The 24,991-nt window shown below is 52.6% G+C and overlaps 11 protein-coding genes across 11 annotated transcripts; 6 read left to right on the plus strand and 5 right to left on the minus strand.

Annotated features, from left to right (window-relative positions):
* Positions 1 to 182: 182 nt before the first annotated feature.
* Positions 183 to 1,225, plus strand: PSV08DRAFT_401522 (uncharacterized protein; the record flags this gene model as incomplete). Its single annotated transcript, XM_066093620.1, has 2 exons — positions 183 to 533; positions 652 to 1,225. 2 exons carry the CDS (start codon positions 183 to 185, stop codon positions 1,168 to 1,170), a joined length of 870 nt encoding a protein of 289 aa, XP_065949222.1. The 3' UTR covers positions 1,171 to 1,225.
* Positions 1,226 to 1,243: 18 nt separating this feature from the next.
* Positions 1,244 to 1,895, minus strand: PSV08DRAFT_361863 (uncharacterized protein). Its single transcript, XM_066093015.1, has one exon. The coding sequence runs from the start codon at positions 1,846 to 1,848 to the stop codon at positions 1,315 to 1,317; it is 534 nt and encodes a 177-aa protein (XP_065949223.1). The 5' UTR covers positions 1,849 to 1,895; the 3' UTR covers positions 1,244 to 1,314.
* A 297-nt stretch (positions 1,896 to 2,192) lies between these two features.
* On the minus strand, positions 2,193 to 4,678 carry PSV08DRAFT_201638 (thioredoxin-like protein; the record flags this gene model as incomplete). The annotated part of the gene is made up of 3 exons (XM_014226059.2): positions 2,193 to 2,759; positions 2,813 to 4,421; positions 4,476 to 4,678. 3 exons carry the CDS (start codon positions 4,676 to 4,678, stop codon positions 2,412 to 2,414), a joined length of 2,160 nt encoding a protein of 719 aa, XP_014081534.1. The 3' UTR covers positions 2,193 to 2,411.
* Positions 4,679 to 4,945: 267 nt separating this feature from the next.
* On the plus strand, positions 4,946 to 6,068 carry PSV08DRAFT_361865 (ETC complex I subunit conserved region-domain-containing protein). Its single transcript, XM_014226060.2, has 3 exons — positions 4,946 to 5,540; positions 5,602 to 5,706; positions 5,767 to 6,068. Exons 1-3 carry the CDS (start codon positions 5,005 to 5,007, stop codon positions 5,849 to 5,851), a joined length of 726 nt encoding a protein of 241 aa, XP_014081535.1. The 5' UTR covers positions 4,946 to 5,004; the 3' UTR covers positions 5,852 to 6,068.
* Positions 6,069 to 6,220: 152 nt separating this feature from the next.
* Positions 6,221 to 6,835, minus strand: PSV08DRAFT_40294 (uncharacterized protein). The gene has a single exon (XM_014226061.2). It carries the CDS (start codon positions 6,828 to 6,830, stop codon positions 6,288 to 6,290), a length of 543 nt encoding a protein of 180 aa, XP_014081536.2. The 5' UTR covers positions 6,831 to 6,835; the 3' UTR covers positions 6,221 to 6,287.
* Positions 6,836 to 6,846: 11 nt separating this feature from the next.
* Positions 6,847 to 7,071, plus strand: PSV08DRAFT_294394 (uncharacterized protein; the record flags this gene model as incomplete). The annotated part of the gene is made up of 1 exon (XM_014226062.1): positions 6,847 to 7,071. A coding segment is annotated over exon 1 (160 nt), but the record flags the coding sequence as incomplete, so codon positions are not given.
* Positions 7,072 to 11,773: 4,702 nt separating this feature from the next.
* On the plus strand, positions 11,774 to 14,860 carry PSV08DRAFT_179241 (fungal-specific transcription factor domain-containing protein; the record flags this gene model as incomplete). The annotated part of the gene is made up of 3 exons (XM_014226064.2): positions 11,774 to 12,383; positions 12,440 to 13,258; positions 13,314 to 14,860. 3 exons carry the CDS (start codon positions 11,774 to 11,776, stop codon positions 14,858 to 14,860), a joined length of 2,976 nt encoding a protein of 991 aa, XP_014081539.2.
* Positions 14,861 to 16,351: 1,491 nt separating this feature from the next.
* PSV08DRAFT_222380 (uncharacterized protein) lies at positions 16,352 to 18,204 on the plus strand (the record flags this gene model as incomplete). The annotated part of the gene is made up of 2 exons (XM_014226065.1): positions 16,352 to 16,612; positions 16,665 to 18,204. Exons 1-2 carry the CDS (start codon positions 16,506 to 16,508, stop codon positions 18,202 to 18,204), a joined length of 1,647 nt encoding a protein of 548 aa, XP_014081540.1. The 5' UTR covers positions 16,352 to 16,505.
* A 643-nt stretch (positions 18,205 to 18,847) lies between these two features.
* PSV08DRAFT_389731 (uncharacterized protein) lies at positions 18,848 to 19,936 on the minus strand (the record flags this gene model as incomplete). The annotated part of the gene is made up of 3 exons (XM_014226066.2): positions 19,386 to 19,936; positions 19,184 to 19,306; positions 18,848 to 19,108 (listed from the first exon to the last, which is right to left on the minus strand). Exons 1-3 carry the CDS (start codon positions 19,890 to 19,892, stop codon positions 18,848 to 18,850), a joined length of 891 nt encoding a protein of 296 aa, XP_014081541.1. The 5' UTR covers positions 19,893 to 19,936.
* Positions 19,937 to 20,658: 722 nt separating this feature from the next.
* Positions 20,659 to 21,627, plus strand: PSV08DRAFT_222385 (uncharacterized protein; the record flags this gene model as incomplete). The annotated part of the gene is made up of 1 exon (XM_014226067.2): positions 20,659 to 21,627. Exon 1 carries the CDS (start codon positions 20,677 to 20,679, stop codon positions 21,625 to 21,627), a length of 951 nt encoding a protein of 316 aa, XP_014081542.1. The 5' UTR covers positions 20,659 to 20,676.
* Positions 21,628 to 23,263: 1,636 nt separating this feature from the next.
* PSV08DRAFT_401530 (uncharacterized protein) lies at positions 23,264 to 24,991 on the minus strand (the record flags this gene model as incomplete). The annotated part of the gene is made up of 2 exons (XM_014226068.2): positions 23,264 to 24,641; positions 24,928 to 24,991. 2 exons carry the CDS (start codon positions 24,989 to 24,991, stop codon positions 23,518 to 23,520), a joined length of 1,188 nt encoding a protein of 395 aa, XP_014081543.1. The 3' UTR covers positions 23,264 to 23,517.

Raw genomic sequence — 24,991 nt, forward strand, 5'->3', positions numbered from 1 at the left:
AGAACTTCCGCCTCCCCCCCCCCACCTCCACGCATACTGGGCTGCTGCATCACCCACGGAGCCCCCGTGGCGTGTGTTTAACCCCTCATTCAACCGGAGAGAAGACAATACCCCATCATTACACTTAGCCCGCATCTTATATAAAAACCCGCATCCCGAGCCGCTCGCGAAGAAGAAAAAAAATGGCACCACCCAAACGCGCTCTTTTCTCCCTCAATCTCGACACAGACGCCGACCACGTTTACCAAAGAGTCGAAGACCACAGTAAGCCCAGCGACGAGCGCATCAAAGTCCTTGAAACCAAAGGGCCTACACATGGCCATACCGATCTAAGTTTCGTAACGAAGCCCTTTGAAAAAACCGTAAATCGAGCCGTTGAAAACGTGCTCGACGGGAAAAAAGTCGTATCAAAAGAGGGCGAGATAACATACTCTTCCACGAGCTCTGGTACAACACGATCAAAAGGCCGAGTCACACGCAATACCGAAGACGACTCATCTTCCGACGACCACGAACCCAGCAACCTAAACATTGTCAGCAAATCCAAGCGACGCTCCCTGGAGAAGAAATACGACACTTCTGAACTCTAAAAACAACCACACACACATATATATATATATACACACACCCCATATATCGACCAACGGAAAGAAAAAAATGGCAAACCAAACCCCCCTCCGCATAGTCGTAGGCTGCGACGACGCAGGCGTCGGCTACAAAAACACGCTGATCAAAGACCTCGAATCCGACTCGCGCGTGGCCAGCATCACAGACGTCGGCGTGCCTTCCTCGTCCGACAAAACCGCCTACCCGCACGTCGCCGTCTCCGCCGCCCAACTCGTCGCCTCGGGCCAAGCCGACCGCGCCCTGCTCATCTGCGGCACGGGCTTGGGCGTCGCCATTTCCGCCAACAAAGTGCCCGGCATCCGCGCCGTGACGGCGCACGATAGCTTCTCGGTCGAACGCGCGATTCTGAGTAACGATGCGCAGGTGCTGTGCATGGGCGAGAGGGTCGTCGGGATTGAGCTGGCGAGGCGCCTGGTGAGGGAGTGGTTGGGATATAGGTTTGATCAGTCGAGTGCGAGTGCGAAGAAGGTCGAGGCGATTATGGAGCATGAGAGGAAGAATTTTGAGGGGTTGGTTAAGGAGCAGGGGGGTCAGGGCTGTTAAGCCTTCTTTTTTTTTAGCTACTATTATAAATGTTAAAGCAATTTTTTTCTTCTTCTGCTTCTTCTTCTTCTTCTTCTTCTAGGAGTGCTTGAATTGATTTCAATATAATATGTATAATGTTCTCTATGTACACGGTCATGTTTTTTATGACCCAAATTCCCAAATATCCTTCTTATATCCCTCGGTCAATTCCTCATCCATCCCATATTTCTCCTGCCACTCTGTAAATCCACCCTTAAGCACCACCACTTTCTGCTTCTTTCCTCCTTCCTTCTCCCCTCCCTCTTTCTTCTCGACTCCCTCCCCTTCCTCCTTGACCTCCCCCTTGGACTCGACTCCCCCACTTCCTTGCAGCCTCTCCTTCTCCCTCAGGTACCTCAACGCAGCACTTGGCCCCCGCTGCTGACTCAACGCACAATGGAACACCACAGTCTCTTTATCTTGTAGCGTACGCAGCAGTTCAGGCAGCTTGAAGTCGAGATCGCTCGAGGGAACCCATGTGGAGCCTCGGATGTGGCCGCCGATGTGGTCACTGTCGCGCACGTCGATGATGGCTGTGGAGGCAGGGAGGCTGCGTTTGGATTGTGCGTCTGTAGCTTCAGAGGTGGAAGGAGTAAAAGTTGAGGCGAGGGTTTCGCGGTCTATGAATTCGAGGTCTGAGAGAGTGATGGAGGACATTGTTGCTGCGGGGCTGCGCGCGGGGTTGCGAGTGTGTGGTAGTTTGAGGCGGAAGTGTCGTAGAGCCAGGTTGGGCGGGAGAGGCGGCGGCGGGCAAGATTATATCTTGTATGTGCGATAAGGACAGCGTGGGGAGCAAAAAGACGGTAGGTAGGTGTGGCTTTCCAAGGTGTGTACCAGCCAGTGACGTAAAAAGTTGGCGTGGGCGGGGCAACGACGACGGGAACGCGTGGGCGGGTGAGAGGCGTTTGTTTACACCTAGAGGGAAAGACGCAATTGACATGGGATATGGCGACATATATATATATATATATATATATATTTCCCAGTCTTGGGAGTTGTGCGTTGATATAAAACGATATATTTATAACTAAAACTGAAAACGTCCGAATATTGCAATTGAGAGTAAACGACACATCATCGAATTCAGGTGCTCATATTCACACCACGCACCGCATACATCCACTATTTGAAAACCCCCATGCAAACCAAAGGTATAATACACATACCGTATCGCCAAGAACGCCAAACAAGCCTCCTAAGCACGCCATTACCTTGGAGCTTTAATCATGCTTTGCGCCCCCAAAATTACCATTGCCCAGACCGCCCAATAGCCCGTCCTTTTCGCCTAATTGAAAGTACGATCCCGTAGTACCGAATTGCCTTCGTCGCCTCGACTTGCCAAACAGCATAACTGTCGTGAAGAAACCAACAAACAAGCCTAGTGAGATGAATGGATGGTTGCTGATGAAGTGACGAACAGATATATAAGCGCTCATGAAACGGCCGGTAGAAGACTTGGGGGTAATCTTGGGAGGATTGGCGGTGACCATTTTGATCGTTTCCAAGATAGCGGCACGGGAAAGGCGGATTGGCTCGCCGGAAATGGTGCTGTCCCAGTAGCGACGATTCTGTATTGAGTTAGTAAGTGAGATTTAAGGTAACAATTGAACAGATAGCTTACATCCTCATCATTGATGATGACACTCTCGCCGTCTTTGACATCAACACCGTACGTAGTCTTGATCCAGCGCTCCCAGAAAATACCATCGACCCACGCGAAGCCAACCTGAACACGGTCAATCTTGTCCATGTTGATACGGATGTTCTTCGCGTTTTGGAGGGCACGCTCGTCATTCTTGTCCTCTGCCTCTTCAATGCGGAGCTGCTTGGCATCACGGAGCTCTTGTCGGGAGAGTTGGAAGGCTGTTTCCTGCTTGTCGATCCACTCCAACGCGGCACTCTTCAGCTCACGCTTGGCAAGAATAAACTCGTCAGAACGGTCTCGGTTGAGTATTCCCAGCACAACAATCTTGCCATCCATGATATCGCGGGCATTGAGGGCAGTCATCTCTGGAACGATTGGCAACCAGACCGTCTTCATCCAGCTAAGGACCTTCTTGACATCGCGCATCTCAAATGGCGTCCGTGGCGGGTAGTACGTAGGGTTTCCATCTCTTGCAACCATCAACCGCGGCCAGGTAGAGATCTTGAACCGATCAAACATGGCCTTGTCGCTTGTCTTGACCAGCTTAGCATGACCAACCAAGCTAAGGGGAAGTCGCTCTAGCGCCTTGAAGTCCTCGGAAGTGGTCGCGTGATCGTAAAAGTAAACGAAAATGACCTCCTCCTTTTCTTCCATCTTCTTAAACTCTTCAGCGGTAACGTCTGGCACACCGGCACCAATGGCTGCCGCCTTTTCAGCATAGTCAAGCAAATCGCCCAACCCACGGAGGCCATGGTACTCGACACGCTCGCCGCCGCGGAAGAAGAGCATAGTTGGGTAGCCTTTAACATGCGCCTCCTTGCATAGCTTCTTTTCAGCATCACAGTTGACTTCTCCAATATTGAGCTTCCCCTTCATCTGACGTGCAAGATTCGCCCAGGTTGGCGCAAGAGCCTGGCAGTGGTGACACCACGGTGCATAGAATTTGATAAACCAGGGTTCCAGTGTACTGACGACATGCTTGTCAAAGTTGTCTACGGTAAGAATTGTGACGGTTCCAGAGGGATTGGCAGTCGAGGCTGGTTTGGCTGGTGCGGGAGATGGCTTGGTCTCCTTTGTGGGAGTTGCTTTGAGCGCTGCACTTGCGCTGGGACTCGCACTTGCAGCTGCAGGTTTCTTTTCCTCCTCCTTCTCCTTTTTGTCGCCATCGCCAGCCTCTTTAGGATCAGGACCAGTCTCTACAGAGGTAGCGCCAACCTTTGGTAGCTTAGGACCACCTTCCTTGCGGGTACCAGGCCTAATGGATTCCAAAAGTCCCTCTACCCAATCGCTAAAGTCCTTTAACTCCTTAGCACCTCGTAGTCTCTGCTTTACCTCGCCATCCTGGATGAAAAACGTGCTCGGGTAACTTTCAATATTGCGGTCCTTGCAGAGATCAGCGTAGGCAACGCAATCAACCTTGGCAAATTTGAAGTCATAGTATCGCGTAAAAGTGTTTAGAGAATCGCCGTCAGCATCGTCGGAGGACAGGAAGGGTTTCGAGGTGTAGTAGAACTCGTACGCGGTCTGGTAGATGGGCTTGAAGTGCATGCAGTGGCCACAATAGGGCGAGAAGAACTCGACTATCCTGGGTAGTGTCAGTGGAATTAATGACTATAGTCAAGCGTCTGTCTCGGCTTACCAGTTGCCCTTCTTGGTCTCCGTCTCTATCGTGGTTGGTGTCAACTCGATCATGGGCGGCACCTTCTCGCCATTGAAGATAGTGTCTGCTCCCTTCTCGTCCCAGCCATCATCTTTTCCGGCTTCATTGGCGCCTGATGCGTCTGCAGCGAGAGTGGAGGCTACCGTCGCCAGCGACAGTAGGGCATAAAGTATGGAGCGCATGGTGGCGCTGGTGGCGGGGAGCGGGATGCGCAAAAGAGGAACGGCTCCTCAGTGTAGCCGTTCACGGGCACTGCAGATGCTGTAACGAGCGTACGTATATATCGCCGTGGCCCCTAAAATTCGATTGTGAGGGTGTGTGATGACACCAAGAGGGAACCGTGTCTCCAAAAGTATATTGTCCCTGAACGCTTACATGGGACGGCTGTCTCTCCGCCCCCGGCTCCACATTGCTTGGCAAGTTGCATCTTCGTCCTGACGGCATCAGTACCGCGCACGCAAGCTATCCATTGCGCCACGACCCCACCTCCAATCCTCTGCCTGCAACCATGAGGGCCGCCTTCCGCCTCCTCGCCAGCGTCAAGCCCGGTCAATTCCTCGAGCCCGGCGCGCCAACCGGCCTCACAGGACTCTTCACCCACCCGGCGCCGCGTTCCACCCTGCTCTACCACTACAACGCCACTCTCGACAAGCTCAAGCAGCTCCCCGAATCTTCCGTATACCGCCAGTCCACTGAAGCCCTTACCAAGCACCGCCTCGCTATCGTCGAGCAATCCAAGCCCGCGGGATGGGACGCATGGCAGGAAAGAATCAAGCTGCAGATTAGCGATGACCCGGACAACTTCCAAATCATCAACACAGCCAGCGGACAGACTGTGGTCCTCCCCCCGCAGCTTTCTGTGGATGAGCGAGACAAGGCCGCAGAGTGGGATGGTGAAGCGGTGCAGACGTTCCCCGAGGGCATTCGCTCGTCCAAGGAGCGCCTGCCCCACGCCAAGAAGATGAAGGGCGATGCCAACTACACGCCTGAGCGCGTCTTTAGCAAGATCAAGTTTGAGCCTGAGCCTCAGTACACTGTTGAAGCGTATGTTAATGGATGGACATGTGGAATGCCAAGACTGGAGGCTGACACTTTTTTTTTATAGCATCTCGGATCTTGAGAGCAGAATGGGCGCAGGTCTGATTGAGGAGGTTATCCAAGTTGCTGAGGGCGAGCACAAGCTTGTTGATGTCATGATCCAAGCTAAGGTGTAAGTTTCTTGTTGATTGTATTTTTTTTTCGGAAGGGAGTTTGATCTAACGATACATAGATGGGAGCCTCTTGAGGAGCAAGCGCCAGAAGGCCAGTGGTCATACCATGAGCGCAACACGCACACCAGCACTCAGAAGCCATAAAGGGGGTTTGAGTGAGAAGGAGAGAAGATAAAACACACTTGTAAATAGATGGGGTGTGTAAGAAGAAGAATGACTACGTACTCGTTACGACTTGAAAGTGTTGGCCTGGCTTGCTGAAATGAAACCACAACTTGATCTCATTGACTTCAACTTATTGTTTTGAACACATTAGTCTGGACTTGCTGGCTTGAAATTCTAAAATTGCACCTATTTGCTTGGAAATATCCCAACTCGAACTTGAGGTCCTAAACCCAATTCTCTTGAAACTTCTAACCCAAGCTCTCCTTTACTCAAAAGACATCAACACAACCCCCCTGTGACCACCCATTACACTAACTTGGTAGTACTCGTCATGATTTTTCTTCCCTAATTCTAATACACTTCATTCCCCAAACTCCACATTGATACACCCATTTCCAATCCCCCCTTCTTACTATTACTTGCCCTCTCCCTCCTTCTTACCCGCCTCAATGCCCTGCTGCTCCTCCCCCCTCAACGCCCCCAACCTAACCTGATTCCTCTTGACCAAAATCCTGAGCGTATTCTGCCTCTCAATCTCGGCCATGGACTCCCAATTCGCAATGCGCGATAGGGTGCCGTCTTTATTCACCACCAGGGGGCCCAGATGGTCGAGTTTGACTGCTTGGCCGTCGACGTTGAGTTGGGTGGTGGTGTCTGTGGCTGTAGAGGGGGAGGGGAGGGGCAGGGGGGCTGCTGATGTGGATGCTTGGTCTTGGTCTTGAGGGGGGTTTTGTGGGTCGGGCTGTTGGGTTTTGGTGGATTGGACTTGCTCGGAGAGTGGAGATTGGGGGTTGGACGAAGACATTGTGTGGTTGTGATGTTGAGATTGGAGTTGATGAATTGAGTTGAACAGAGTTGTGAGTGAGGGTTTTCCGTTTTTGCGAATAGCGCTTGATGGATAGAAAATTGCTCGTCGCTGCGTGCGTAGAATTTGGCCAAGAAATTTTGTTGGTTGCATGAATGACATTGAGAAGTGTAGAATGAGATAGTTACAGAGTGGCTATATGAATGTTGGGGTTGCAAGGTGTAGAAACGGTGTTGGAAGCTTCTTGTTTGTGGTGGTGCTTCTAGAAAGCTCCGAGTACTGTAGCTACATCACTCGCGCGTACCCAGTGCTTTTTTTTGCAAGAACATCACGCACAGAAAATCGAGAAACAGAAATAGAAGTCTCTCGAGTCTCTAGTATGGCCTTTCTATCGACTCTGAAAAGACACACAAGAGCGCTCTCCAGAATCAGCACCAACAAATTACGCATGTGGTTGTGTGTGTGTGGGGACCCAGTCGAAACAGGCAAGAGCCCACAGCCAGGGCGCCCACTTTTTTTCTTCAGGATATCTGGTATACAACGGCCCACTAATCCCGCCCGTGTGAACCATCTTCCGCCTTTGGTATCACGTTTATTTTTTTCCTTTGTTTTTTGACATAGGCGAGTTTGTAATGTAATCAGAGTTATCGAACAAGGAGCATAGACCAATTATCTCGGCCGATAGCAGCCACCATGGCAGTCTACATACGTAGGTGTACAGTATGTTGACGGCCTCGAAACACTTGGTTGCTGGGTAAGGCCCTGGTATGGCGCAATCACATACACAAGGTGCATTTGAAACGAGAAGGGTTTTGACAGAAGCGAAAGAAGGCTGTGGGTGGACATGTCCTGCATGCACGCCGGCAGCACGATGGATGAGGATTGCAAATGCGTGTGTGTGTGTGTGAGTGTAGGATGCGGCACAGTGTACAAGGGGCGACCCAGGGAAACGGATGGCAGCGACAGGCGCCATGTCGTGAAGGACACGGGTTGCCGTGTCCCAGCAGAAGCGTGTCAACTGCCGCTGCAAGGCGGACCCCAACCCAAGCACCCGCGTTGAGGCGTTGATTTCACAGCGGCAGGCGAGTCGAAACAAAGCAGGGCAGAGGGCAGCGGAAGAGTCCATCCGGGCGCAGCATCAGCGGCGAGTGGTATGGTTTTGGCATGGTTGTGGCCTGGCCGCTACGCAATGTGGACGTCAGGGGGGCCCGTTCCAGCCCTCACCGGTCCTTTTAATTTTTGTTTTTTTTCTTCGGGGAAAGCGGGCAGACCAGAGGAGGAGAGTGAAACTCACGAGGTGCATGGCATGGGGGAGCGGCGGACATGGGATGGCAGCGGACAGGCGCCACGACACAACACTCACGGCGAGCGGGCCAGAGGCTGCTGGGCTGCTGCACGACATGGCGCTTGTGTGCCGGTGGGCCTTGGCGGGCTGGCAGGATGACGGCAGCTGGACACACAGGCGGGCAGAGCAGCCCACTTTGACGCCCACCCAGCTCCGGGTATCATCCACACTCCCAGATCCGGGAGCGCAACCGCAAGTGGGACTGGAGCTTATTCCAACTTCGCGCGCTGACTGCTCACGTCCCAGCAGTCCCAGCATCGTGGGCAGCCCCCCTTGAACCTTGAAGGCGACGACGCGTACTCTTGCTGGGAGAGAAAACTGCCTGAGACGGCCTAGCGGTTTCGGGGATTAGGCTGGGCACGATGCGCAATTTCCAGCGGCGAGCACGGTGACGGGTTCGCAACGAGGGTGGTGTCGGGCGTGCCGCTGCCATGGCATGGCTGATGATGGAACAACACGTGGGGTTCCCTTGAGCGCCGCTGCAGCCAGCAGTGACGAGCTAGCGACGAAAAAATATGCATGGTGGCAGGCCCAAAGCAGCAACCCTCGTCGCATCTGCTCGTTCCGCTTCCCTCTTAGCAGTGACAACAGGGCATGCATGCCGTGCAGCCGGAGAAAATTTGTCGGCCAGCATGTTGTCGAGGCGTTGCAATGAGCGCCTCGGCGTTTTGTTCCGCAGAAAAAGCGCGCCTTGTATCCTGCCAAGCATGTAACGTAAAGCATCGGCAGGCCGCAAGCGAGAACCACGGCAGGGCCCTTGTTTGTGCACGGCCGAGCCGCCGGCTGGGACAGCAGCGCTGGCTAGGTCTAAGTAGTGTACTTACTAAACACGTGTGGGTGTGGGTGTGTGTGAGGATCCAGGTATGTGCAGAACATGGACGGTTATGTACGCTCTGTGCAGAAACAAGAAGGCGGCAGGCGTGTGCAGGCAGGCAAGTATAGCCGTCAAGGCAATCCCGGCACTTCCCCGATGCTACCTCGACCTAGTGCTCGCTGTAAGAACATGCCGACCACCAGAATAGCTGCCTGTCACCGTATCAACTCGAGTCAGCCGCGGCATCGTGATCAGACGACACTAGCCGCCATCTGTAAGCTAAGTGGCCGACCCATAGAGCAGTCGTCGCCATTGCGGCCATGGCAGGCGTGACATGACTGTATCTGTGTGTGTAATGGCATTGTTGTGCGTAGTATAGCAGCGCCAGCACAACCACGTCGCGCCTTGCATTGTTGGCCGCCGCCGTCGTGCCGCATGCGCCGTTTCGATTTGACAACAGTGCGCCGCGGACCTACTCGCGTCGAGGTGCCCAGGCTTCGAGAAGACGTGTTTCAAGGCCGGAGGCGTGGCCGTCCTCTAGGGTAGGCATGGGGAGCGAGCCTGTATGTGTACAAACTTAGTCATACGCACGTATGTAGTATGTACACACACATGCTGTGTGCGCACATTGGAGTACACTGCAGGAGCGCAGGCCGAGCGATTGACGAGCCGAAGATTTAGCGGACGCCGTTGCAGTTGCAATCTCAGCCCAAGGGTCCCCCCTGCTTGCGCGCTAGGCCGCTCTGGGATAAACCTACGTCACGCTCACCAGACTTTTCCTCCCCCCAGCCTCGGCGGCGACCAACAGCCACGGCCGCCACGCCAGGTGGTGCCGGTCGGCCATCTTGTCTGTCTGCCCACCTCCTCATCCAGCCATCCGTCTGGCCGTCTGGCAGCAGCACAGGATTCGCACCTGTTTCGGGCAGTGAGCATCTGCAACTCGAGTTATGTCGCGGGCGCCCCGTGCAGTCGAACCGCGAGCGTCTGTTGTCTGTGTTCGCCGGACGCCGTGGGTTTCATGGTCGGATATAAGGGAAAGGACCCTAGCAAAGCCACAGCCGCCAATGCGACAGCAAAGCTCGGCCTTTGTCGGATGGATGCTTGCTGCTCGGATGAGTTGCTTGCCCTCGCGCCTCGCTGCTCTAGAGTACCGATCCGATGGCTCTGACTCTGACAAGTTGCTGCAACTAAGGCGTGCGCCGACGGGTTGCTGTGCTGGTGGTATAGTACAGTAATAGTAATACTGTGCATGCTCGCGCGCGACCGTTTCCATGGGTGGTCGCCCCTTGGCCGTCCCGTGGGCAGAAGAAAAAAAAGCTAGTAGGCGTGGGAAATTGTTGCAGTTCGGCCCTGGCCGCTGGGCCGTGTGCGTGTGTGTGTGTGTGCGCCCACGGCCAGGCTTGTGCGGCTCTTGTTCTTATCGATTGCAGCGCAGCGGCGGCGGAGTGGATGAAACCCAAACCCCTAGGCAGTGGCAGCGCGGCCGTCGACATGGACATGGACAGCACGGCGGCGGGTTGATACGGCGGCAGAGGACGATAGGAGACGTGGTCGGCGGGCACGATTCAAGGGCACCGCCAGCGCGTTGGCCTGGCTCCTGGCTGCAAAGGGCCTGCGTGCATGGGCAACGCAATTGGGTGCCTGCTCCGTTAGCACACGAACAGCTGGCGTCATTGGTAATGGCCTTTCTTGCAGCGGACAACGGGCTGCGCATACGCGCTCCAATGCAAATGCAGACACGGTGCGAATATAACGTACATGAAAAGTCGTCCCAAATCCAATCACGTGTGCCCAGCAACGCCCTCTCGGCGCTTCTTTGGGGCCTGAGTGCATTGTCTTTCTCCTGCCTCCTCCCACTACCCTCCGCACGCCCTGGTTTCTGTAACGTCGTGGCCATCCCATCCCGACGCGCTTGCCGCCACACCACCTTGTCCGCATCCACGTCCACACCCACTCCCACGCCCACACTATCACTCTTTGCTCCCATCTCGTGCGGGTCCCGGCCGCTCTGCCTGTTCCCCGTCCATTATTCATCTTTGCTCCTCCACAGCACATTGCACGACTTGCACGCTGCCACTGCAACTGCCACTACCCGACTCTTGCGACTTACTACTCCCCTACTGCCATCGTTGCCCTGTGCAAATCTGCGCCCGCTACGACTAGCCGTCGGCCAAGCTCCGGCATTCAGCAGCACGCGTGCGCAAACAGGAAGTGCCTGGTGCGGAAAGCCGACGCTCGACTACAGCACTATCCTGTGCATATTTTTTCGCCGACCGGTACCTGTACCCCGAGCTACCTTTACCTTCCCCCCTCGCCCCTCGCCCACCCCAAGCCTCCCCCAACAGCCTTCATTCCTGTCGTGGGTCTTCCGTCCCTGCCTCGTGCCTCGCCCTCTCCACTTGGGCTATCCGCAATCAGTCGGCTGAGGCTGAAGTGTGTGTGGGCCTCTGATCTGCAGCTGCTTCCTTGTCCCTTCGCGTCAATTACCGCGCCAGCCAGCCAGGCAAACCATCGCAGCGCTTTTTACTAGTGCAGCGCAGGAAAGTCCATCGTCACCGACCCATCACCTTTTTCAATTCTGCGCCGTCGCCACGCCTTTCCACTCCCAACCTTTGTCCCATTCACCCACTGTGGACACCACTCCAAATTCCACTTCTCCCGTCAAAAGGTACCCGCCGACGGACGCGAATCGACTGTTCATCGCAATCCCCCACACAGGCTCCACCCTACAAAGCTTCTTCGTGGGCCATCCTTCCCTTACCTTGCGACGTTAGCCCAACGGCCCTCCTTGGTGTGCATACCCAGCCGTTGCACACGTTACTCCGCTTCTGAGCTCCGTCGAATGGTCCCGTAACGAACCACAATTGGTTGCGCCTTTTCCCACCATCACTTCTCCAACCTTGACCCGCCCATAGGAGCTGTGTTGTGTACTACATTATGGACAGTACAGACCGCTTCCGCCAGCCTGGCCTAGGCAACTACCCGTCAATAGGCCAGCAGTTTAATGGCTCCCAGAACCAGCTGCCCACACTGCCGCCTCTGCAGAGCGGTGGCAGCCAGTATGCGCCGCCCATGTACGGCCATAACAGCAACCCTCACACGCCCCAGCCGCCGCATACGCCTGTGACGTCTGCACCCAATGGCACCTCTACCATGCCACCGCTGCAGCACCCGCCGCTGCGACCTCTTCAGCCTACGCCAACGTCGTACCTGCCTATGAGCTCGGCCTACTCGCAGGCGCCCATGCTGTCCACCGCGTCTGCACACACCAACGGCCACCAGCTGGGCCCTTCACCCGGCATGGGCTTGGGACACACGTCCATGTACGCCCATCCACCTGTGCTTCCCAACCAGGAGCCCGAGCCAGTCCACGTTGTCGGTCAGCAAGGCCGACGCGGCGTTTTGCCGACTCATCCTGGACGGCCCGCGCCAGCTGCTGGTAAGACACCTACTACCGCAACCAAGAACGCCGAGGGCAAGTACGAGTGCCCGCATTGCAACAAGACATACCTGCACTTGAAACATCTCAAGCGCCATTTGCTGCGACGTAAGTTTTTTTGTTCAACATCTAACCACAGCCAGCTGCTAATGTTACATGCTCAGACACGGGTGAACGACCCTACCAGTGCCATCTGTGCAAGGATACGTTTAGCAGAAGCGACATCCTGAAGCGTCACTTCCAGAAATGTTCGATACGAAGGGGAAACCCGACTGGCGCCAACCATCTGCAGCACGCGCAGCAACATCTGCAGAAGAACAGACAGCCCACTGGTGCGGACCAGAACTCGTACCTTAACCACATCGGCCCTAATGCCATGTCATACGCCGATGCTGGGGGCTACTCCATGGGTCTGCCGCAGATGCCTGCCATGGCCGGAAATGGCTTTGGTGACAACCTGCCTTCGCTTGCCAACCATCAGTCCATGTCGGCGCGTACTTCGCGCTCAAACAGCTTGATGCGCCCCAGCAGCGGCGTTGAGGACAGTGCCCACCGTCGGAGCATGTCTGCTATGGACTTTGCCAATGCCCGGATGAACTTTAATGATTATCGCCCGGATGGAGTCCCCAATGGTTATCCACCGCAGCAGCAGCAGCAACAGCAACAGCAGGCTCAGCAACAGGCTCAGCAGCAGCAACAGGCTCAGCAGCAACAGGCACAACAACAGCAGCAGCAGCAGCAGCAGCAGCAGCAACAGCCTCCGACTAACGGTTCCGATCCCAACGGCCACTACAGCTATGAGCAGGCCTCCACAAATGGATCAATGGCGCAAAACGGCATGACCGTTAAGAGCGAGGGCACCGACCCAGCTTCATACGGAGTCTCTACCTTGCCAAACGTCGATGGCATCACCAATGGCCAGGATGGGTCGCTATGGCGAAATGGATCGTTCAACGGCGATATGAATAATTCCAGTACGGCAGGTGGCCCAACCTTTCAAAAACAGGCCCAGTTCTGACCGGAACTTTTAGACCTCAGATGATACACCGAATGAAAGTTTATTTGGATTTTACTCGCACGTTCCCGGGTTGGTCGACTCTTCTCCAACACTCGATGGTTGGTTCATTGGCCAAACCACCTCTGATCCAGTGCACAATCTGGCTACTTCACTTGTGAATTTTTGCTCCCCGAATGCACCTCTACTCTCAAATCAGCACTCAACCGAGGCGTACACCCACGAAAGACTGCAAACAATGTTGACTGGAGACAACGTCAAGGAATTCCTACACGAATACAGGCACTATCAAGCGCATTTTCCTTTGATACACATTCCAACATTTGATCCCTTCACTGCCTGGCCCGGGCTGGTGTTGGCCATGTGTTGTGTTGGTGCCGTGTATTCTGACAAGATGAATCCATCAGACGTCCGTTGGCTTATGGACCGCGTCCGGGAGAATGTGTTGCGATCCAGTCAAGTTTACGAGATAGCGCAAGCACATCAAATGGCGGACCTTGATAACCAGCTGACGTCCACGACCGAGGAGATACAAGCCCTGGTCCTACTCCACTCCCAGTTCCTATGGCACGGTTCGCAGCAGCAACGTCAACAAGCGCGAGATGAAGTCCGGGCTGTGGCTAATGTCACGCGATGTGCTGCACTCTTCCAACCGCTCCCGCCTGACAACTTGAATGCAAGTGCGTTGCATCAACCAGGACCGGTAACTGGCGAGGAGGTTGACTCTTGGAGTTGGAGTCTCTGGATTGAGAACGAGAAACGGGCTAGATTAACAGCGTACATTTACTTGATCGACGCTTCTGCTACAATATTCTTCAACTCTCAGCCGAGATTCGACCCTAAGAGTATCACAGTTCCTTTGCCTGCTGACGATGCAGCTTGGGAGGCGAAGACATCGGAAGACTGCGCTAGCGCCCTGGGTCTACGAGGACAGGCGGCACAGGCATTCAATGAGTCTGGTAGCAGGCGTGCGAAGCAACTTGCCTTGTCCGAGGCTTTGTGCGTGCTTAACGGGGCCTGTCCAGGAAAGTTTCCTGAGCGAGCTACCAATGTCTTTGGCAAATTTATCCTCATCCACGCTATCCATGCACAGATCTATGACATCCAGCGCCAACTTATCCAACGAATGTCTTCAAGCGGTGCGAGCACACCTCAATCTCAAAGCGGTAGTGCAGCGGTACCCGTCAATGGAGTCAACGAGCAAGTGCAGAACCAACTTCGCTCCACGGTTGGTGCTCTGAATTTATGGAAGACCTGCTGGGACAAGGACCTAGCCATCCAATTCACTCATCGCCAGCGCCGACGTGGGTTCTGCCGAGATGGCATTCACTTTTACTTCTTAGCACAAGCATTCCTTCGGCAATCACGCCCTGAGGACTGGGCGACGTCTGCAGATACGCGATGCAGACACGTCTTCCACCTCCTGAAGCAAATCAGGCCGTACGTCGCCTCGGATTCTGCGCAAAAGGGCATTGAGATTGGTTCCATGACCGAAATTGCTGACGACTATGCAATCGCTGATCTCACCCTCAACATGAGGAATTTGTTCACTCCTCTCGACGAAGTATGAGCACTCATTCAGGCCTAATTCAAACTTTCAGCCAATACAAATACCGAGCATCATTCAATCATCACACAAAACCAAACCACGAACTGCGAGGTTCTAGCTCCAAATAAACCGTCTTCGGTACATCATCCAGGTTTAAAAGATTGGTCTCTCACGACCATTGTCATTTACCATCACCCTCCTCATCATCATCCTCACAACAACTAGAATTACAAGCATACAAGTTTTCTCTTCTCTCAGCACGATCGAGTTTTTGCTAGGTCTCGCATTTACATAGGAGTCCCTGGAGTCAACCTTTGCATGACGGTCATTTGACATGCAAGGTTTCATGAATCATCAACGGCGGTAACTTTACGATCGACTTTTCAACATCCAAAACGCATTAGACAAGTCACATCTCATGGTCTGCATTTGCTGGACGCGGCCAATCTCTCTCTCGGAAAAACAAAACGCCTAGGAATTTGGAGGCGAAATAGGATTTTTGTCAGATCATGGGGCTGCCTTACAATTTGCAGTGCAGATTAGGCTGTGTGGGACGTATTAGCTCGAAAATTCAGTGTACATGTTCATTTTGTTGTTTTCCTACATTGCTGCAAGACTAGTCCAATTGCATCGTCACGGTGTTACTGCTCTTTGGGAGAGACATATATAGATTAGAGACTGGATGTAAGGGAAGTGCGCCTAGTAGCCTGTCCCACGAAAAGTCCTCAATGAAAAACATGTTTGCTTTAAAATCTTGGCTGTCATTTTTGTGAGACGATGCATTGAGAAAAACTAGTTAGACAAGGGGAGGAGGGGGTGGGAAGCTGAAGGCTTGGCCACCCCTCTTAGCCATCATGCAGTTAGTTAGCATGAGCACTTGCATTTCGATGACGTAGTTTTTTTCAGCCACATGTCACCATCCATGCAAGTATTTCCCAGCCTCCCCGAGATACCCTTCTACGTACTAATCGTCCAAGTATGGCGGCATACCTACCGTGCTGCTACTCGGCTCCCGCACACATACCATGGTAGACTTTATTCTCAACGCAATCAGTCGGCTAGCATGTCAGCCATCACATCAGCAAACACGTCATTCTCCAGAGGCGGTAGAGGATGACTGTGCTGGCGGACACTGTTAGGGCCAGACCTAGTCTGCACATATTGTATATCGATCGAGTTAGATCTGCCTCTCCTGTAGAGTTTTGCTTTCCTCCCAGGACGACCGATGGCAAGGTTGGTTGTTGTACGACTGACCTATGGGGTTCCAGCAATGTAAGACGAACGCGATGCGAAGAGAGAGGGCAACAGGTTTTTGTCGCGAGTGCGAAGGCCTAGATGATGAGCGAAGAAGCAATACACAACGCATGGACTGTATCCACAGCTAACTCGAACCCCGCTTCTCGGTCATCACGGACCAAGTCAAGCTCCCGACGCGCCGGCATTCTACTTTAGACTTTGATCAGCTCTGTTATCCCCTATAAACCGAAGCAAGTTGACCTTGCGCCTGCAAGCAAGGGTTTCTCGTCACCGCAGGCACCCACACGCCGTTTGCATCGCCTTCTCCCATCCCGGAAACGGCACACAGTCCCCCTTCCCCGACTTTTCAACAAGGACCATGATCGTCAAGAATGAGCTTCCAACGGTCGTTTAGCAGGGAATTGTTAAGATGGAGACCGAAAGGCCTGGAACTGGCCCATATGTCGCCCTTGTGCATGGCAGGAGCAAGGATGTTTATCCATACGCTTTCAAGACGTCAAGATGCCAAGAAGCAGAGTATGTCAGGAAAACGCATGGTTGGGCCGAGCTGACGCGTTTTGCGACACAGGATTGGCGACGTGGAGGCGACAACACGACGCGCCATACGTGCTCCAACAGCGATGGAGAAAGCGCTGAGGTGTCCAGAAAAGCCACAAAGTACAACGGATTTCTTTACCGACAATTACACGTCGGGAACCAATGCATCTCATGAATCGTTTGATCACGCGCTAAGGTATCAGGTCCCGACATACCCAACAATACCGCCACTTCAGCCTCTCAATACGACAAATCGTACCCATCGAGCCTGTGCCCTCGGTATGTCTCGAAGCAAGCGTTTACCACGACCACCATCCATGCACCTCGCCACTGTGGTTGAGCCCAAACCTCCGGCCTATGCGCCTGCACAGATAGCAAAAAAATGCAGTGTTGACACTTTCAGTGTCTTTGAGATTGACGATATCGCCGAGGAGAAGGGTGCTATTACCGGCTTTCTGAGTGTCCCGCCACAAGGAAGATGCTCACGAACGTCCTCCATGTCCTCAGTCGTGTCAGAAATATCACATCAAGAGCCTGGAGCTATCTACATACGGCCGTCAGCACAGCTTCAGAACATGCAATCTGTTAGTGATTGTGACAGAAAACTGCAAGAGGCTGCACGGTTCTACAGTTCGGCCATGTGCAAATCGAATAACCTGGGGATCCATACGCCCACTGGAACCCCAGAATCAATTTCCAACATTCCTTTCAGAACCAGCGTGTACCAAGCGCACGCCAAACTCAACCGCTCCCTCCAGTCTATTCCGAATCTGGGAAGTTGTAGGAGCATACAGAACTGGGCCCGATCAAGTGAATGGGTAGAGCCCTGCCAAACGGCCGAAGGTCCGACTGAGTGGATTGAAGACTTTCTCACCCGCAAGGAGCAAGCAGATCGTGCCGAAGAGGAGCAGACACGCAACGAGAAAAAAGAAAAAGTCACCGTCATGCGTGGGAACAGCCTGGACAAATTCAAGAGAAGGCTCAGCATAAGAAGGGTACCAGAGGAGAGAAGGAACACTGTCCCGCGGCGGAGAAAGTCAGACATGGTCAGCACGCGTGACCGGACAAGAGCTGTTTCGTGGGACGTACGTACACATGAGAATATTCTTGAACGATACGATTTTCCCAGTGAACTTTCCCCAAAGCAAACTCCATCGCCACCACCCTTCAACAGCGTGGAAAAGCCACCGACTCAGTCAGCGCCAGCGTCACAGCGACCCCCAGTCTCTGACGATTCAATTCCGACCATAGAAGACCCACTGAAAGAAAACTTATCACAGCTCTCTCTGCACACACCAAAATACGCGTGTCACGATCGCTCATCATCGAAAAATGGCAGTCTTCCTAGGCTAAAATTCAGATCCGTATCTATGATTGGCGCGGACGTGAAGAAAAGCTTCTGTACGACCGTTGTCCCTGTCATCGTAGAAGGAAGAAACAACATTTCCGAGTTGGTGAGTAAAATGGAGAAGCTCGGGCAGGGCTTGACTTGGGGGAAGATTGGGAAGAAGGTGAGATTTAAGAGAAAGGGCAAGGGAGTGAGGAGGAAGGATAGTGCGTCAGGACGGTGATTGAAGAGTAGACAGACGGCGAAAACCAGCGTAATCAAGCAAGGCTTAAATGCTGGCGGTCTGATTTTCTTGTTACCGGAGTTCAACGGTGGGTGTGGGGGTTTGACTTTACGGCGCAATGGTGGGGATTTTAGGAGTACAGCATTGCCCGGAGGAGATACTGGTAAAAGCTTTTTGGGTTTATTTCTGTAGTGTCTTGTTATATTCCATTGCTCAATTGCTGGGATAGTTAATCCTGAGCATGTGAGTGAAGCAGGGAGAGAGATATGGAGTTTTAATTGAGCCTCTAATTGTATTACATATATTTGCGTGAAGCAAAATAAAACCCCACGATATCTCAGCCTAGGCATCATTCATTCTCCGTTCTTTTTTTTCCTTTCCTTTTGTCTTTGAAAGAACTACTTCTCAAAACCATACCACCAACATTTTCGATGTAATCGGACACAAAAAGTAAGCATCTTAGTTCAAACACCTGACGCTAAGAAAATCTTTCCTTCCAATCGTATTAGCCACACTCTCCTTCATCCATCAAATCACTCCACACTTTCAAAATTTCGCAGTTGAAAACATAGCGTATAATTACATTATCACAAATAATCATTACTACGCTAATTATATTATTCTTTTTTTCTGTAGTTTTGGTTTACGCAGTACCCGTAGCCGAGCTAATCGGCAGCGTAACAGGCATTGGGGTTCCCGTAGCGGAAGCGGTAGTAGAAGAACTGCTGCCTCCTCCACCTCCACCACCACCGCCATTCTTCTTCTGCACTACCGCCTGCACGACTTGGCCGGCAGTGTTGGTAATGATGTCGACGAGGGCACCAAGCGGCTCGTACGAGTAGGTCTTTTGGGTGAGACCCTTGCCAACTTGCTTGATGCTGCCTTCGACTTCGGTCATGTTGAGCTGTTTTTTTTAAATATGAGCTGCTGTTGAAGGCTAAAATAGAGAGAGAGAGAGAGGGGGGGGGGTGATATTTACCTTGTAGTTTCCGACAATCTGGGAAATGGCATCTGTACCTGCTCCAACGACTTCTTGGACAATGTTGCCCAGGTTATCGACGAGGAAGCTGAGTGTTTTTCCGTTTTGCGTAATGGATCCGAGCTAGTAGAGAGCATTTCGTTAGTTTCAATCTTGTTGGAATGTTTTTTTAAAAAGTGAATATTCAATTAAAAAAACTTACCAAACCATCGACTGCTCCAACAACTTCGCCAACAAGGTCCGTAACGTTTCCAATCAAGCCGATCAAGAGAGGGTTCAGGTCCAAAGAGTCAAACACACGCTCAACAATCTGGACCAAGTTGCCCAGACGCACGACGAGCTCGAGGTTGACATCGACATCAGCAATGGTAATGTTGACCTTCTCAATGCCGACTTGCACACCAGCGTTGATCTGGACGAGCCCCGCGACTTTGGCATTGAGGTTAAGATCGGCTTGAAGTTTCTCGACAGTCAATTCAATACGGCCTACATGCAGCTCTGGAACGCGGAGCAGCACATCTGGGGGATCAGATCCCGTAGGCGCAACCTCGGGGGGTCTGGTCGTGGTGCCATTGACGGACGGACGATTACTGCTTGTAGGCGGAGGAGTCGAAGGCACCGCAGATGACGTCTGCGCGGTAACGAACGTGGCAAAAGTAAGAAGAATGCTGATGAGCAGTAGACGGAAAGAGAATGACGACGACGACATCTTGAGGGAGCAAAGCCAAAAAAAAGGTGAAGCAGCAAGCGAACAAGCAGAGCCACGAAGAAATGGTGGAGAGAGACACAACGTCCTATACAAGTAACCGTTTCTTTTTCTTTTTTGGTCCCATGCACCAACCCTAGCACAAACGCTGGTGAAGGTCAATGCCCCCGCTTCCTTCCCGGTTTAGTCAGGAAAATCAAGAAAGAAAAGCGGTTACGCTCATGCATGAGTTGGGAAGTGTTGTTAACGACCAGGATTTCCCGTTATAGTAATCTCGGATAAAAACCCCCTATGCAGTCGATGTGCAGGGTTGTGATCAAGGACGCAACCAACGGACAACGGGCACCATCTGGAACGCGCGTGCCCCCCCCGCATGCCAAAAAGTCTTGGATTCCCATGTGCGCCCAAAAATCCTGATTTTTTTGGCATCGAATTGGAGGCGGTCTGGCTAGGATTTCTCCTTAATCTTATTTTTTCTTCTTTGCTTCTGCACTGGGGGAGGGACTAGGTAAAGCGAGTGGGGAAAAATGGTGTGGAGCAGGTAATGCGATCATGCTATGGATGCTGGGCCCGGGATGGCTTACTGCATGTAACTCATCACGAGTATTGTGTGGAAGGGATGTTGTTAACCCATTGGTCTCGCCCCCCGTTGCTCTCTTGTTGAATCTGAGCAAAAAAGTCGTTCGCTTTTTCTTTCCATCTCTCACCCTCTTTCTCTCTCTTGGGTAGTAGACGTTCGACCTTGCGGCCAATTCAAGTCTCTCTTTTATAACACACCAAAGTCAAGATGAGGTTATCACTTGTTCCTTCCTTAACGCTTCTTTCTCTGCCATGGCTTGCTGTCGCTCAATCCGCTGCGGATGGCTACACGGGATACAAGCTCGACGTGCGAGATGATGGCGACCCAACTGCGGTGCTGTACGAGACGGAAAACACATCTTCGTCCAACATCTCTGCTCTGAACCCCATTCCGGATGTTCTTCTCAATGCCTCGGTCCACGTCGGCGAGATCTTCGTCGGTGTCGACAACCTCACCGCGAAGATCAATCTCGACGCCCAAGTACTGCAGCTACTTCAATTCAACGCAGGCGTCGACCTCTCTATCGACAAGGTCTCGCTCCTCATCCAAAACGTGACTGCAAAAGTCTATCTTGAAGCCCGTCTCGGCAACCTCGTATCAATGGTCAGCGACGTCCTCGACAGCATCGATCTCAACCCCGTCATCGCAGAGCTCGGCAACGGTCTTGGTGAAATCGTCGGCGACGTCGGCGACGCCGTAGGCGGAATCGCCGACGGCATCAGCGGCGGTGGAAACAGCGGCACCAACCAGACTACTGCCCAAGCAAAAGCCAAGCGCGACCTCGACTTTCACCAGTGGGATCTCCGCAACAACATTCTCTACTCTGTCAACAACTTTGAGGGAAACACGCACAAGCGCCGTGTTCTCGCTCAAAACGGCGACATTGTCGAGCAGACCATGGATAACTCTGGTGCTATCTCCGGTAGCACCGTCGTCGGCAACTACCTGACCAGCATGAAGTTCAACGGCTTCAACGAGTCTGTTACCTACAAGGGCCAGGAGGTGTGGGAGGAGGAATACGTCTACGAGCCGTTTATGGGCTTGTTCTCTGTATCCGGTGTGTTCAAGAGCAAGACTACAGGTGAGGTCGTCGGCACGCAATTGCTGGCTGAGGCAAGGGGAGGCGGTAGCGCGATTATCGGGAATGAAAAGGCGTAGTAGTCATCGTATGTGTTAAGCTACTACGCTAGCTATAATGTAATGTCCTTGCCCTATTTTTTATGGATGATTCGTAAACGGAAAGAACAAACGTCAATATCTCTCTTCGCCGGTGCCTTTCTAATCTGCTACACCTTACCGCACCCTCTCTCTCTCTGTCTCTACCCTTTCCATTCGCGTACCTCTCAAATTCCACCCGCCCAATAATCCCAATGCCAACCAAAACTCACACACCGGATAATAAGGCAAGAAAAAGGCACACTAGTTCCAACCTCCACTCCACTCCACTCCACTTCCTCCACCTCGCTAGTATAATAAGCCACGCGAGTTCCACCACCCGTGCGCCCGCGAAGTGTGCATAAAAAAAAAGGTGCGGCGCAAGCGAGATTAAACATGTGCCGGCATGACAACCCAAATGCAGGTCCTCCCCCCGCGGTCTGGAACAGCAAAAGCAGGCCACGGCAGATCGACGATGATGTCAATACCCGTTTTTATCCTTTTTCCATTTTTTACCCGCCAGGTCGGTGTCTATGCGTGGTTGTTACCCGTTATTTTATGCTTGTTTTTGAGGGGAAAGGAGGATCGTGCATGTGTGTGTGTGTGTGTGTGTGTATGGGTGTATGGGTGTGGATATCCTTGTATTTAGGTGGCGTTGATATTGGAGGATTGGAGATGTGCGTTGATGGGATGCTCACGTGGGTTATGTATGTATATGTAAGGGGAACTGCATGTGGTTGTTTACCGCTTTTGGTACAGTGTGTCGGCCAAGTTGAAATCAAGACGTTTTCTACATCAGGGCTTGAATGTGGTTGTGCAGGGGCATACGGATGGGGAATCCGTAAACCAAGTCTAAAGTCGTTCAAGCCACCATTTTTTCTATTGATTCGGCAATATCACCTTCATTTACACTAGTAAACGCGCCCCTAAAAAAGCAAAAATTGATTGATATCTACTTACTGGTAGTATCATACGATATACGAGTTTATCCGCATTACTCCCCCTTGCCTACTCTTTTCCTCCCCCCAAACATACTACCTGCTCTACGACGTTCACGCCCACCCCCCCCCCCCCTCTTTTCTCTTCAATATCACTCTTTAGTATCGAAAAATACATTCCTTGAAATTTTCACTTGTACATACCTACCACAGCCATATCAACTACCCCCAATCTCGCAAACCAGATATCAACCAGCCAAAGTTTGACTAGCCTTGTTCTCAACCCAAAGGAGACTCGCCAATGAAACCCGATCATGTACATCTTCCCTTGGCCTTGGCCGTTGATGTGCAATGATAGGAGAAATTACTTTGTAACCCAAATTCATCAACACGGTGGCAAGGACTATAGTGACTCAAGATGCTGATTGTGGAACAAGCGCTAGGCATATTTCGTCGATTTCCGAGGCTAACTGGGAGAATTCGTAAAGGGCAAGGTAAGATGTAGGACAAGTTATCCGCAAAAGAAAAAACACTCCTCCCAATCATAGTACAAATGCTGTATAACGTTGACTAGCAAATGGTTACCTTTAACTCGAAGGGGATGAAGGCTGTAGTAAAGCAAGGTCAACCTAAGTTTACCCCCAAACCAGCAGGCATCAAATCATCAGCTTACAAGCCCCATTCTCGAGGCTCGATATACAGTTTGAACGAATGTAAACCTCAATTGCAAAAGTGGGCTAACTATATTTAATATTACAAAGCGTGTTTAAATCTGGATCCATAAACTAACCCACTCAAAAACGCCTAGCTAAACTCCACGCAATGCGAATAACATCCAAACCTCGCCTAATGGTTCAGTCGTAGAGAAGAGATTTTCCTCTATTTATATATGGCCCCCCATCCCATCCCAACCCGAAACACGTCCAAAAAAACATTCACAAACACAATCATCACATCACCCCTCCAACCTCGCCATCAACCCCCTCCTGACCTTTGTATTCACCACCCCACCCACCCCAAACGCGGGCACAATCCTGCAAATCCTCGCCGCAGCACTCTTGCCCCAATCCCTAAGCACCCTTGCAGCCCTGCCATCGCGACCTCCAACAAGCACACCGGGCCTGTTGTACAAATCGAGGCCAAGCAAATGCAAGGGAGTGCTAACAAGCTGGACCGCAGCCGGGGTAACAAACTGTGCTATGCTAAGCGCACCCACGTACCTATTCAGCTGCGCGCCCATGCGCTCTTGCAGCGCGGGCGCGAGGAGCGGCGGGAGATTGAAACTAGCAAAGATGGTAAGGCAGTCGCGGACGGTGAACAAGGCGAAGGTGGGGAGGGGCACGGGGCGGGGCGAGGAGCCTGGGGCTGCAAAGAGGCGGGTGAATTGATTGTCTTTGTATAGACAGAGTGCGAGGTTAGCGGAGCTGGTAGCGACGAATTTGCTGGTGCCGCTGGTTTGCTGCTGTAAAGGCTGACTGGGTTTGAGCGTTGCGGATGCGGTGTCGATGGTGTTGGCGGTCAGGTAGGTGCCGAAGTAAAGGCTGAAGATTAGGGCAAAAGGTTTGCTGGAGAGGAAGCGGTGCGGTTTTGAGACGAGTTGCGCAAGGCTTTGCTTGAGGCTGTCGCCCAGCGTATTTCTGCCGCTGGCGTTCTCGATGATGCCCTTGTCTATCATAGTAATGATGGGAGCAACCAAGATGCCTGCTGCGCCAGCTGAGAGGACGTCTGCGCCCATGCGCATGCCCAGTTTCGCCGTGTTCCATTCGCGCGGCGTGTCTGTGGGCGTCTTCGTCGTCGGCGTGCGCATACTCGGCACTGCGAGTTTTGGTCTGGGAATCGCAATCGAAGGGCTTGCGACTTTTGGTACCGTGGCTTGGGATATGGTCTCCGTGGTGACAGGTGTCTTCACACCGCTGGCTTGTTCCTCCCCCATTGCAGCTTCCCCCATTTGTTGGTAAACTCTCTCTTTCTGTGCTGCATGTGAAGGCCCTGGTAGACGATCCGGTTGTGGGTCTTCGCTCGTGAAGCCTTGTAACAGGCGGCCGTATGGTGCAGGTGAAGCAGGCAGAATCTCACAGGCTGTGAGAGCTGCAGTAGACAATGAGTTGTGAATAGGTTGCGGGATTTGAAAGAGCAGCCACTGACGAACATGTCTGGGTCTAGCGGTGCCCAACACTGAATCCGCCCCGGACTTCAGACACCGACGTCGGAGCAGAGCCTCCCGAGTCGGCCTCTCTGCGCAATCATTGGCCAGCCATGTCGCAGCCTGCAGCAATTCGATTCTCTATTAAACCGCAAGCTCGGAGCTCATGGCTAGTATCGGCTGAGGCATATGTATGGCATCCTACACCCATCTTTGGCTTACAGCACTCGAGCACGTGCACCACTCCCCACTTCTCAGACAATACACCATCATCATCATCACACAT

Source organism: Bipolaris maydis (genome assembly GCF_028858645.1).
Source record: "Bipolaris maydis strain C4 unplaced genomic scaffold PSV08scaffold_6, whole genome shotgun sequence".
Taxonomy (NCBI): domain Eukaryota; kingdom Fungi; phylum Ascomycota; class Dothideomycetes; order Pleosporales; family Pleosporaceae; genus Bipolaris; species Bipolaris maydis.

Bases quoted from the DNA above. Each gene is read 5' to 3' on its own strand.
- PSV08DRAFT_361865 (XM_014226060.2), top strand. From the start codon at position 5,005: ATGAGGGCCGCCTTCCGCCTCCTCGCCAGCGTCAAGCCCGGTCAATTC. The intron at 5,541-5,601 runs GTATGTTAATGG...TTTTTTTTATAG, and splicing joins CCTCAGTACACTGTTGAAGC to CATCTCGGATCTTGAGAGCA. The intron at 5,707-5,766 runs GTAAGTTTCTTG...AACGATACATAG, and splicing joins GTCATGATCCAAGCTAAGGT to ATGGGAGCCTCTTGAGGAGC.
- PSV08DRAFT_40294 (XM_014226061.2), bottom strand. From the start codon at position 6,830: ATGCAACCAACAAAATTTCTTGGCCAAATTCTACGCACGCAGCGACGA.
- PSV08DRAFT_361863 (XM_066093015.1), bottom strand. From the start codon at position 1,848: ATGTCCTCCATCACTCTCTCAGACCTCGAATTCATAGACCGCGAAACC.